This window comes from Cataglyphis hispanica, chromosome 15 (genome assembly GCF_021464435.1).
Source record: "Cataglyphis hispanica isolate Lineage 1 chromosome 15, ULB_Chis1_1.0, whole genome shotgun sequence".
In the NCBI taxonomy this organism is placed as follows: Eukaryota; Metazoa; Arthropoda; class Insecta; order Hymenoptera; family Formicidae; genus Cataglyphis; species Cataglyphis hispanica.
The window spans coordinates 1,852,423-1,867,063 of record NC_065968.1 but is presented as its reverse complement, the minus strand read 5'-3'; the positions used below and the strand labels follow the sequence as shown (position 1 = coordinate 1,867,063).

The following is a 14,641-nucleotide window of genomic DNA, read 5'->3' as shown; positions in this document are numbered from 1 at the left end:
GGCACAGCTGGATATGACTGCCGCATTCTACTGTCGATGTCTTTATATTATCGCGTCCTAATTTGACGGGATCGATATCCGGCTTAATTGCGTATAGAGAATTGCGCACTTCGCTGCTTCGTGATGATAAATTTGCGCAATATTTAATAAATAACTTCTTATCGATTTTTTGAACGTCCGTAAACACAGTTTCTTTAAATTTTACATTAAAAAGGTAGTATTTGCACGAAATAATATAAAATTATGTAAATGTCTGGATTATATAAAGACTTTGTGTTTTTATCTTTAGTTTGACATGCTAATCTTTTATTCATATCGGTGTACATTATTTTATACAATTCACACGTTTCGAAAAAATAACTCATCTATCTCGTTTATAACTTGTTATTCGTTTGAAAAAGCTTTCTAAATCTTATAAATATTTATTTATTCATCAATGTCAGTTTATATTGTTTAATTTTATCGCAAGATAGTGAAATAGAAAACTTATCTTCATTTAATCTTTGGCATACCTCGTAAATATAATCAGTAGCTTGGCAAAGTGATCGTTGGTATAAGAAGGAGGTAAAAAAATTTTCCCCCTTAACTCATTAATGTCGCCATTAGCAATTTAATTTGCTACAGCACTTTACGCGTAAAATTATATATAGAATATTTTGAGATGGTAATATAAGACACTTAAAAAGCGTAATTCTTTGCAAATAACTAATAAACCTGAATTTATTCAAGTCGGAAATCTTTAATAAAACTAACATTAAATCTCATTACTTATTAATTACTATCCGAAACGTTCACTATTAATTTAATTAATTAATTTAAAATAAAAATCTAGAGATTCGTAATGCGTTATATATACGCGTAGTAAAACTCACATCGTATTTTATTGCCGTAACTTGTGAAAGCTCGCGTTTTCAGCTCGATCTGTATCTCTCGCGATAAACTTGACATTCGTAAACATTTTAACTGGCTCAGCTCTTTCCGTGGCAATTTGCGTGAAAAGGCACGCTGAAAGCGAGGTTGCGCGCAGTATTGGGAAGGTACATTCGTTTGGCTGGCCGTTGTTTATTTGAAGCAACAAAGTTGAATTGGCCGTTAACAAAGCAAGATCGCAAACACTTTTTACAGTAAAGCGGCCTCTTTTTTGTTTGAGTCACGTGCAGGAACGGATCTGCGAAAATTAGCCGCCGTTTGTCTATCCGGCTATCGAGATCTCTCGACAACACGCCCGTATCTATCCACACGGAAACGAAGCGAATTTTGAAAAAAAAAAGAAAAAAAAAGAGAAAATAGCACACTTGCATACGTATCTTTCAAATATATACAAAAAAATAAATTGCATTAAATCAAGCGTGAAAAAATGTACAATGCCGAACGGAAAAACTGCCCTGTACAACATTCCATGCGTATTTGGCCATATCGAGAGATAGTTCAATTTAACATGTTTCATTCTGAAATTCCTCATTATTACGCGCTTTAGTATGATATTGTGAATTTAGCACCAGCACTCACAAGAATTGAATATTGTATCAGTATGTTTTGCGGTTTCAATAGTTCTTTAGACAATCTAATTCATTTGTATGTACGTATGTTAATAGAAGCAGAAAATATATCTCGTTCTAACTTTAAAGATTATCATAAATATTAAATATTTAGACTTTTTAATGCCTTTTAAATTATTATTCTATTAAAATTATATTTCTTTAATTATTGAAATTATAATTTATTATGCACGTATTATTTCAATATCAGTTATTTGTTGCACAATTAATTATTTTCTCGTTAAATTGTAAGGTAAACTTGTTTATTTCGCATTACAATTATCGTTTAAGACTATATTTATAACTTGAGTTTCATTTTTAAAAATCATGTCAAGCAAGATGCTCGGTAACTTTATATATTGACAGATGATTCTATAGTTCGAATATAGTTCAATTGACATTGAATTCAGGAATAGTGACGTAATAGCTCATATGAAACCTCAAAAGTCACATATGGAATCGTGCGAGACTCAAAGCTATGTCTCTCAAGATTGGCTTCATCCGAGTTCCTCTGATGTATCACGGTTGCAAATATGACGTCATGAATATCAAATTAACTCTCAAGATATCTGTATGTTGAACCATATCGCGTTTCAGATTAACCTCAGCTAAATTCGTAAACAGAAATGACGATAAATAGGGGCTTTAGATAATTATTAAAAGAGTAAAATAATTATATTTTACAATAAGAGATATACATGTATATAAAATAATTTGCTAAATATTTTTCAATATTTTTCGCAAAATATTTAATAAAAACAATCGACTCGCACGCGTGGAGAGAGCAATCACGATCGAGCTGATCTTTAATTTGAGCGCAGGTGAAAGACGGGAAAGTGGAAGATACGTGAAATTTATCGTTGGTGAACGGTGCCCACTAACGAATGTGTCCCAGAGGGGTAGAACGGGTGGACAATGCAGTTTTCCAATTTTCATCCCCCCCACCCTTGGCGGGCATTCGAGCCCCTGTTCGACCTGGCCAGCTAGTTCCCCGCGCGCGTGCTCTCATCCTTTATCATCCGCTACCCGAACAATCATAAAGCATGTTGATTCACGGTCCGTCGTAAATTTAGTGTTATTTTATTCTTGCTTTAGCGTCGCTTAAGCGCCACTTTTAACGATCCTCGACGCGTCGCTCGAATTGCATCGTGCCTCGTTAGACGCAGAGAAATCATCGCGCTGCATTTTTTTGCAATTGTCAATCGTGTAACTAGAGATGTATGCTGATATTCATTAATTTAATTGCACGTCAAATAAATTATTTAATTTAACAATTTTGAATTTTAAGAAGGCTATGCGTCTTAGTTTAAAGGAGTAATTATTACGTAAATTATTAGAATTCTTAAGACTCGCAAATGCTATAATTTGAAGCTAAATACACAGACGTCGGACGTTATGTTGAGTCGGCCGAGTTTTACACTTCGTATCATTCCTACTGTAGACTGACAGTTATATACGATTACACTAGGAGAGAAGCTGAACTGGTATTCGTTTCGGCGACGGTGAGCAAGTAGAAGGGATGGTTGAGACAGGACGACAGGAGCCTCGCGTCCGGGAAGAGTTACCACCATTGCTACTAGTGCTCCTGTCCGAACTTGAAAAATAATTCAACACGAAGTAATGCCCTGAATATAAAATGCACATAGAGCGTGCCAATTTCAAAACAGATATCTATATGTCTGAACGGAAAATACGGTTATCACATTTCCATTTACATACATTTCCATTTATAGATACATTTCCATTTATAGATTCAGTATAGGTTTTGAATTTGAATCTATAATTATTATATTTATACAAACCACTTATAAAAAAGCCATGAAATTCAAACTAAAAAAAAAAGATAAAATCCAATATTTTGAGAAAACATAACAAGAGATATTAAAAAAAAATTATTATTTAATGTATTCATATATATTAAATTATTTTAATATTTTTAAATCTTGTAATATATATATATATATATATATATATATATTTTTAAATTAAACAACACACATACTTTTTACCAATATTTTAGAATTATATTAAAATTAATTATTTCTGTTAATTATTAAATCTGCAAGCAATATTTAGTAGCAAAAGACATACTGTCACGTAGTATTCAGTAGTAAAAGAAGCGTATATAGATACGGCGTGAAATTCAGTAGTAATATAAAGGGTTTTCTTTTAGGCATAGACACTTATTTAACTATCAAATTGTCAAATACCAATATCAAGTTAAAATGTAACTGGCTTTTCAATTTCTCGACGATAAATATTTATAAAATTTAACGATTTTTCATGTCTAAAATAAAACATTTAGAAAATGTAAAATTACATCGAATTCCGATCACACAAGTAGTCGTCGTATAAAAGATAATGCGACATGTTATATATGCTGTATGTTAAATCGAGCAATAAAAAAGTTTTATGGTTAATGCATTCATCGTTCCATTTCTTCAATCGTTCTCTCTTCGTGCAGATGATTCACCTCTGTGATCAAATATGTAATCTCGCCTGTCACACTGTGACTTTTTGCTCATCTTATTTATAATTTATAACGTATCAAAGCGTTATATCGTTTCGCAAGAGTACTAACGGTATAGTAGAATTGCGAATTTAGAAGAGAATTATGTCTTCAGAATTCGCGATGCGTGACAAGAGAAATTGCTATTCGCTATACAGATTCCTGCATTTGACAAATTCGAGTACGCGACATGATTTTCTTTTTACATATCGGAATAAGCATGAATAAATGAACGTCTTATTTGGTATTTATAAGAAAGACTGACGCATAATTCAACAGCGATTATGTCATCTGAATTTACCTCGCGCAATACGTAAGCCAAATCAAAATATCATATGTATATATGTATTATTCAATAATTCTTACATAAGAGATTCCATATTAAAGAAATAATTTTGGAATAATATACAAGAGAGTATAAAAAAAATCATCGGTATATTACATCATATTTTGAATTATAAAATATGATGTTTTTTGAGATAAAAATATGTATTGTCTAAAATTTTATTTTTTGTTGTAATGAGTTTTTTTTATATTGCATATTTATTTTTGAAGAAAAATTATTGTTGTCTCTCGAATATAATTTTTCGTCTAATAAGAAAAAATAAAATTAAAATAATTACGCAATACATACCTTCTTTCATGTCACGAGAATCTGAGAAGAGTTTGTTTTTAAATATTTATACATAAAAGACATTAACACAGAATAAACACATTGTAGACATATTATTCGGTAAAATTTCATGAAATTTATGACGTATTCTCCGTGTTTCCTCGAACGAAAAGATGTAGCACGATATTAAATTACCTCCGCATCCTTTGGCGTTGCGTGGTCGCTGTAATCCCATTGACTTTAAGAAGCACGCTCTCAAAGAAACGCCGTCAATTGCGAGGGCGAAAAGAACGTTCCGGAACATTGAGATCAAATGGAGTATATCGCAAGTCATTTAATGAATTATTTGCGCGCAAACCAAAATTTACGGGACACTATACGAGAAATTTTGTGCAAGGACATTTTGTCTTTATTTCCATCACCAATTGTATTAAATTCCCACAAATTACTTGTCATTTTCTTATATACGATCGAGGAGTAGACGTATAAAATTTATTGTACTTTTATTAGAGAAAAATAAAATTGAGGACTTAAAATACGATCAACGAGAAAGACTGAGATGCGTTTTCTTTCATGTAACATGTATTATTTTACACTCTTATATTATTTCAACTCTTCGATCGCGTTATACTCTAAGGAGCTATGTTATTTAATTTAATCTAATTATTTATTTAATCTAATTAACTGATCGTGATGTAACTATCAATTTGATCATAAATTTTTGTGATTTATATTTTTACGCGAGAGTTTGCGATTCTCTCTGATAAGATGTATAGAACATTTTTACGAGATTTCCCTGATCAGACCAAGCTCAATAACTTTATTATGTAAAATATATAAATAATTTTGCAATTTCTGAATTGCATAATCTCTTTTTTACGAATTGAATAGCTACTTTCGGGAAAGGGGGAGTGCATATTACGTCTGACATATCAGTACATGATTTATAAATATATTTTTAAGATCTAAAAGTCAATCTTACTATCTAAATCGGCTTCGTCACATTTTAGGTACATTTTAGCATTGGAAACGGCAAGAAATAAGCGTGAAATACTGTCGAGTGTGTGCTAGAGCAAGAAAGTTTGGCTGTTGCTCGCGAGTATTAGAAGCCATGGAAACGGAAGCAGAAGTCCGGGCCAGTGTCTGACGTTACTTCCGGAAGAGACGTATCCGGCGTCACGTTGCATGGCTTCCGTGCGTTCTCCTGTAACAGAAAAGTAAAAAGGGAGAACCAAGTGTGTTGTCAGCGCTACACTCGTCAGCGATTTTCGTATCGCGCTCGCAATCGTGATATGAATATTTACGACTACACATATCGAATTAACGCGGTTTCGCGCGATATCATCTAATGAGTGTCATGTCAGTAAGAACGCTTCACAAGAACAGACGTTGAAAAATTGCTGTATTAGGATATTGAATCTGTATATCGCGCACGCGCTGGAAATCTTGATACTTTTTGAGAATAATGACACTATCCACACTCGTAAATCAACGTCACTCCAAGATTACGGGATTATAGGTTTCCCCATGTTACAAGGCATCCATTAATTATCGCGTTGTTTGAGGGATATGTCGATACGCATTTTTCCGTGTTATTTCTTCATTCTTCGCTATTTAAACTTCACATAGCGTTGCGAAGATGGATTTAACAATATTTTGTATTAATTACATGAGCAATATGTAGTTTGCAGATGTGATTGATACAAAATTTTTATAAAACATTACATTTTCATTAATAAAGATTTTTGTATTTTATACCTTACACATTGATCTCTCGAAATATATATTGGATCGGAAAAAAAGATGATATTATACGATTTATTACGTTCTGAAATAAATGTACACAGCATTTGGAATCATCTAATTTACAGCAGTCCGTCTAAATTGCATATGACAGTTTTACTCCAAAACACTTGCAAATGGCCTGATATCTGACATCTGCATATTACCCCAAAAATATCGACGACGTGTTCACAAACTCTCCGCACATTGTACGATGTAAATGATACATAGCCGATGCTAAAGAACATGCTTTGCACATATGGCGCCTAGCACGTGTAGACGCATTCGGCTGTGCTTATACGAGGGCGGTTAGTTTTGCCAAGATTCAATCCGCAATATTTCCAGCAAAAGGCAGCAATGGCGATGACCGTACATCCCGGAAAGTTTAAAAGAGCCGTAAATATTTCAATCGAGCTGCCATCGCGAACATAAATTACTCCGTGGCTCCGTGGCTGGCAAAAACGGCGAGAATAAAAGGAAATGTTACGCGCTTTGATCTCGCGTGAATCCATTTTCGAATTCGTTCTCCATTTACGCATCAAAATGTATGTTCGATCGCGTCAAGAGTAGTTAAAGTCTTAATGAGACGAGAAAACCTTAATTCCAACCATTGGTAGCCCTTTGAAGCTTAGATTCCAATCGCGCTTTCATCCCCCGCAGTTCTTTACGACCATTAACGCGCGCGAGAACCAACTGAACTTTACAGAGAAACTGGTAACAGGTACTTTATTTTCTGAAATTACGCTTTTAACGACTTCTTCGATTACGCAGCGTTGATCCTTTGGTAAGAATATCTCGCGGTGCACCAACGACCTCACCGTGTTGCTTTCTGATCTTCAAGAGAGAAGGAAAGTATTTAAAATTTTTTAAGTGTTTTGTGTTGATGAGAAATTGTTACCGAGCATAAAAATTTTATTTTATTATAAAGATGATTTTAAAGCATTTTGTGTTTAAAGATACTCTTTAATCAATATTACTATTAATTGTAGGATATAATTTGATTAGAATGAGCAGTAGTAATGCAAAACCGTACGAGGCAGTCGTACAAAGCGCAACGACGAGATCTCTTCTCGATGAATCGCGCGCGTTCAGCTGACATAAATTTATCGATACGATCGATCATATCATAAGCATGTGATCATCAATATTCCAACCAATATTTGAATTTACGCACGTGTATCGACTAATTCCAGATTAATTATTAATTTCGTGATATGCGAAGATATTATGTATTACAAGATATAAATTCAGTTCTACGATTTCTGAATAAATCAATATTACTGTGCATTTGTTTATTGTTACAAAGAATATGACTTTTAAATGCATTACTGCAATATATTGTCCATACATATCGCCAAGTTTAATTATTTTTATTTTATCTTTTTCTTGAACATTTATCTTTTACTAAATCTACATGTACTTTGAAAATTTAATAATAAATTCCTACTAGCCAACCTGTTGAAAATTTCATGTCTCGCTTATGTTAAAATATACGTAGTTTACGCGATAAAGCGATAATTATCAGCAAGCGTGGCGTAGAATTCGATGAGAATCGATAACGATCGGTCGTACTGTATCTCTAGAATCCAGGCGACAATATGCTGCTGAAGCATGCCTGCGTACTGCCGGGTATGCGCCCGATCAGGTATTTGTACGAAAGCAGTGACGTCATTAACCGTATATGAATTGCGCGTTCAATAGAGGCGTGCTTCCGATCACCACGCCGTGAACGTGAACGTCGTGCATTCGTGTTAGTGCAACGGGGAATGCGAGCACGCGTGGTACGGCACGCGGCACGCATACGCGTCGTAGCTGTACGCGTCGATTAAAGCGGAAGCAAAATCCTTGCACGTGTGATGAATCTACATTCGGTAGTGCGGTGAGGATCTATCACGAGCAGTTTGCCATCGCGTATACGGCAACATTTGACAGTTGATATCTACTTAGCACCTTCTGCATGGACAATGCAGAATGCAAATGACGCGCAAGCCTGTGTACTTGATTATATTACTGTTTCGACTGTTGTGGCATCAGTTTTGATAGCATGATTTTAAGTGTATGAGAAGATTCAATCTTTTTTAACATTCTTTCGTAAAATATTTTTTGTTCTTACAAAATAACATTATGTTATATATAATTTACAAAGAATTATATTATGAGAGAGAAATGATCTTAAAACTATAATTATAATTTATAGTCTTTGAAAATATTATGAAAGCAGAAAAATAGATACTTTTCATTGTAAACAATTGTTAAATGTAATAAAAGTTAAAACTGTATAATGTTTTTGCCTTTTATAAATCATTAAAATTTAATGCATGATGAACGCTAGAATATTACGGCAAATTCATGATAAATAATTAAAATTTTTTCTTTATTATTTTTTTTTATTTAAAAAATTTTCTTTTAATCGTCCAATTATTCCAACCATTTTATATCGCAATCCTCTATTATGCAGCTCCGTCTTTCATGTTTAGAGTATTTATAAGCTCTTTTCTGAAAATTGATTGCCATATATTAAAAAATAACACACACGCTTAATTATAAAAGAATTGATTAGCCGGCTATGAAAGCGAGTTCGGAATTAAAAATTAATTTTCAATCTGCGGTAGCAATTCAGAATACAGATCGCAAAATATTCGAATATAATTTCTCTTGTGAATCAATATTTTTTCCAAAATTAATTGAAGACGATATAAAGGAAAAAGCGATACACGAGCCGATATTCTTGACTTTAAAAATATAACGCATTAAGGATGATGTAATTGCGATCAACGTGTAACCGTGGCCTGTTCAAATTGCGTTAATTCACTTTGACTTACACCGTTTATTATTTCGATTTTTTTATGGAGTACAAATCAGCATGTAATAAGTATGCGAGCGTGCATGATAGCACCGTGCGAAATTGTAATGATCTATGAGCGTTGAAAGTTCACAAGTAAGTTGCACCTTAGCTCATTCGGCCGCTTTTAACAACTTCTTTAGACATTGTCTCGGAAACTGTCCGCTAGCTTTACAGAATTATGCCTGAAGTGAGATAAAAGAATACAAAGTTATTTAAAAATGAAAATCTTTATTAAATCATGGATACGCGATTTACGTTCTGCCTGCGTATATTCAAAAAATAATTATTTTTCGTGCAATTAATAATAAATTTCAGATAGATAATTAATGTAAAATATTTTAGGATTTCTTCGCATAATAAACGAGACAGATTAAGAGATTAGCTTTTCATTATTGAGTCATTATATATAATTCATATTGTATCTGGATTAATATGAATGCTTTAACGGGCTCAGAAGATTTCATCCATTAAAGAACACATTATAATATTAAATGAAACAAATGGATTTTGTGAAGTTTAAAAATTCTCATTGTGAGAATATGAAAGAATTAGTATAACGGACTCGGAACACATGGATTTCACTTTGTTTAAGTATTTTGAATGTGAAATTTAATAATATCGTATGTTAAGAGGACACAAGACACCGCTAGAAGAACGGAGAGATAAGAAGCGAGAGGAGAGATCTAGAAGAGCGGAGAGTTTGGAGCCGGCAATAAACGACAGTCTAGGGAGCCGTTAGGTATTAAACTCGCTGCAAACTTCCGCAGTCCGTCGTGCTCGATATATATTTAAAATATCCTGGAAGTATCCATGAATCGTCTAGACTGAGCCGGCGACGTACCGAGGCACCAGGGATTCGTAGGATGTCGGAAAGTGATATCATAACTCGCTACAAAGGAACGTTGCGATTTACGGAGTTACTTAAAGCCTGTTTACCTTCTTCCTCCTTAATTTCTTAAATCATTTTAATCGATTTCCCCGATGTTACGGCGATATCCGCAATGTAAATATTATTTCCGTCCATCGTAAATATATTTTCTTCCTTTCCTTTAATGTATTTTTTATTTAGAAAATACGTATTGTGTTTCAATAAATCATGGTAAAAATTTGCAAACATCAAAAACCGTATTAAAGACGTTTTACAAGCATCTTTCTTAAGGTATTATCGAAATTCCGCAGCGAGTTGCATTATAGTGAGAGAGGATCGAGCTCGAAGACAAGCGAAAAAAGAGAAACAAGAGAAAGGAAGTACCGCGCTTGAATCGAGATAGTGAAATTAAAAGAGGTCAAGAGAGAGAGAGAAACTTTCGACGAAATCCCGACCCCGCCACGGCGGGGTTTCTCCGCTTGCCGTTCTGGACCAAGCCGGATAGCAAACGAACAGATCCCGACAAGATCTCGCCGCTGCTCTGGGCGCACAAGCTGCGCGAAAACTCGCCGGTGTGCAATTAGGAAAATTAAATTCCGCCATAATTAACTTTCTTAATTAATAGAATCGCAAAGTTGTATCCTTAATTCGGCCGCAACCATAAGTGCCGTTGGCAGATGCTACGCTCGAGCGGTAAGTGACGAGAAGAGAGGAGGAAAAAAAAAGAACATTGGAGACGGTCAACGTGACTCGAAACACGGAGAAAGATGTGCGACGAGAATTGGATACAGGATGCAGGTGGAACGAAGACCAGGTAGGATACCAGGAGTGCCGCAGGAGATGGTAACGTCGACTGCGACGCCGGAATGGGGGAGTCGCTGTAAGTTTTGATATATGCGCGACATTATTTACGATCGCATAAGAATTAGCTCAGACGGCCGCCAAAGCCCCCCCCCGACGACAAGAGCCGCCGCAAAAAGCCGGCATCAGACGCGGACTGGCATTGCACTCTCAAGACGTTTTTGCACTCGATGCATTGGCTTCCTCAAAAGTCGTTAAATCCCGCGCCGCTTTCGACAAATCGCGTGCAAATGGCGCTTCTTGCCGCGCGAATGTTCAGGGTAGAAATGTTGGTGGATACTTGAGGATATGACGCATGCAAGGACGAAGGGTTGTATAAATGTCTCTTGTGATTTGTGATGTAATAAGAGATTGGAATCTGATGTATTACAATCCCATCGAAAGGAAAGTAATATTTGATAAGAGAAATGTATGAATAATATTTGTGACAAAAGATTTTAGAAATAATAAATGGCTATTCTCTGTATTAATTAAAACATCGACATATAAGTTAGTATTAAATTAGTAGTTAATTAATACAATTTGTGAATACAGATCTTTTATCAAAGCGTTTTTAAATAAGGGAATCTATAAATAAGAAAAGTATGAGCTGTTTTAATTTTACAATTTTACAACTTAATCTTTTCTTCTTTTTCTTTTTCTCTCAAAATAATCTAATTAAACAAGAAAAAAAAACATCACTCTACAACTTATTTATTATATGATAAAATGAAATTGATAGCGAATTCTGCAGAAAAGTAATTTTATTCTAATGCAATACTAATCAACTATCATTAATTATCCACTGCCGATTCATGCCGTCATTCTTATTAGTACAGATCGTTTATTATTTCAAGGAATCGATATAAATTACATTGATTGCCCGAGCTGAAAGCTCGTGCAAAAACATTTCGATATACTTCATTTTAACCCACTTACGAATCCCATGAGACATTTTCATATTTCGGAACGTACTCACTAATTTGTTAATTGAATCAACAACGACCGACCCAATAAAAATTCTATCAAATACTTTGCTCGTCGTTTCTTCATACGGACTTTAACGATCGATAATAGTTTTTAATGATTTTAATTCAACTTTCTAATCTCGATAATAACAATGGTTATCAGTTTAATTCCGATTATCGGTATAAATGCCAATAATTAATCGTAAGATGATCAATTATTGTCTAGCCTTGCAGCAATCTCGAGACTGCAGAAAAGAAAAGTTTCTTTTCCTCCGCCATCGATTTTTCGATAAGATTAAATATAAAGTTTTGATATAATATCTCATCAGACACTTTTATACGGAAAAGTGTGCGCTCTGCTTTTAAAACAACTTTTAAATTCAGACGAGATCTGAAGAAATTGTTGTAAAATCCAAGAAAAACACTTGATTGCATTTTTTTTATTTTATTATATAAGTCAGTTATTTATCTTAATTAATAAGAAAATTTTGTAATTTTAATACTATTTTCAGTACATAATATTCGCGCGTCATTCAGCAGAAATATTTTCATGCAAGCGCGCGCTCATAAAAATGCCCGCTGTCGCGTTTAATACCATTGCAATGGCACTTTCTTCGGACTCAGCTCGTTCGTACCGATAAAAACTGCGCGAATTCGCAATCTGCAAAACTAGAAAACGAGTGGCTGGACTTCTGATTTATCGTCGGGCTCTCGCGCGGTCGCGTATCGTGCCTGCGGTTGATGTATCGTACGCGTACGTATACACACGTGAGTGAAGTGCTGTTGCAAAGTGACTCACAATCAGACGAAAATTCAGTTTTACGATACATGCGAGTGAATTAAACGCGGTTCCTTCTATGCGTCGTGTGCTATTTTTCCGTGTCTCTTCAGGATGAATTCACAGCATGGTTGAATAAAAATTTACGCATTTAATATAAGTTACGCATTGCAATTATCCTTACATATTACGCATTTTTTTAGTCGATATTCAAATCAAGAGATAATAAGATGATAAAAGTTTTTAAATATTTGTTTCTTTTTTTTCTTTTTTTCTGATTTAAATATGTTAAGTACCGACAAGTATAACAAGTAAATGTATAATTTATATGTATGTTGCTCAATCCTGCACGCAACCTATTAATTTTATATTCTCTCGGAGATTTACTCCGACATGCATGAGAATCCTACACGGAGTTATAACTATACAGTATTTACACTGTTGTGTTTACGATCGTATAAATAATAATAAGAAATTTCATAAGCTATGTCAAGTATGATATTATGGTTTCGCTGTTGCGTTCATAATTTTAAATTATTTTGCTATATTAAAATTTAATATTCTTTATTATAAAGTAATCTTCTCTCTCGCTTCTTTTATATTTTTATTCTTCTAAAAAAAAAAAAAATATAACATCATTAGTTATAAAAATTAATTCTCATTTTTATATAAATTTTCTCCTAATTATGTGTGTCACAGTAAATTTTAGGTATTAATTCTTAGGAAATGATACGCAAGATGAAAAAAACCGGGTTGAAAAATGACAGTTATTGTTTCATATTTCGTAGCACCTCTCACAATTCACAAAGTCTGGCCCGATTCTTCGTTATCGTCGATTCGCGCAATATTCATTTTCACATATCTCGCGATATTTTTATGTCGATATACGCCGGTAAAAATCGGACGATGCACTTCGCTTTAACTACGCGCGGATGACGTAGTTTTCTTCGCTTGCACGACATAAACCGCGTAAATCCGCAATCTACGAGGCCGCGAGTCGCCTAAGTTCTGATTTATAGCCACGTGGGGCACGTTTCGCGTGCGGATAGACACACGGGAGGGACAGATAGCGCATGGGCGTACGTACGCGTTTTCGCTCAGGGAAAAATGCGACACCACGCGCCACCGGGCGCTTCCTCGCAATAACCTCCGAAGGGAAATTCACGATAATAGAGACTACCCATGTAAATTTCGCATGCAAGTGTCCCTGCGATCCTGCCGCGTCTGCTTCCCAGTTACGTTCCTTCGTCGGTTTTTATCCCTTTCCGTGCCATTCGTTCCATTTCAACCAGCAGATTCTTATATACCTTTCGGGGTTTCTGCTAATGTCTTCATAGTTTTCATACTTTTCCTTTATTACAATATTTTTCTCTTTAATCTGTAGTTTTAGACGAACATTGTATGCAAAGAAAAATTTAAAATTTTCGAAAAGGGAACGGTGAAAATATGAATAATCTGTATTTAGCGTTACAAAATGTGTTGGAAATATGCGCGATGTAAAAACGAGAGAAATTAAGGAAATAATCTCTTTGTTTTTTTTTTCTCTTGGCTTAATCGATTGTGCTTAAAACTATTTACTTTCATTTACTTTTTCCTTCTTCTAGTTTCATATTTACTCTTTCAATTTCGCAGAGAAGAAAAAGGAAAAGAAAAAAACAACAAAATAGTAAGGAGAAACTTGAGCGGGGAGAGGAAAAGGCGAAGAATCTCCGCTTATACCACACTACTTCCTTCCGCAAGTTTCTCCCTTTCTCTCAAACTCAACTCCTTCTCCCTCTTCGTCATCGTTCTTCTACCTGTGAACCGCAATTTCTCTCCTTCCGCGATTCCTCATTCCTCGTTCCTCGAACATTCCCGCTTCTCCTCTCGCGCAAGAGTACACACTCTCGAGCGAGCGGTC

At 34.6% G+C, this 14,641-nt stretch overlaps 1 protein-coding gene across 8 annotated transcripts in view; it reads right to left on the bottom strand.

Moving 5' to 3' along the window:
* Positions 1 to 5,077: 5,077 nt before the first annotated feature.
* The window catches only part of LOC126855309 (zwei Ig domain protein zig-8-like), a 105,254-nt gene continuing 95,690 nt past the window's right edge, over positions 5,078 to 14,641 (bottom strand). For all 8 annotated transcript variants that reach the window (XM_050602848.1, XM_050602843.1, XM_050602847.1 and 5 more), the window contains one exon: positions 5,078 to 5,864. In XM_050602848.1, the coding sequence (XP_050458805.1) occupies positions 5,728 to 5,864 (137 nt within the window). In that variant the 3' untranslated portion in view covers positions 5,078 to 5,727. The remainder of the gene's footprint in view (positions 5,865 to 14,641) is intronic.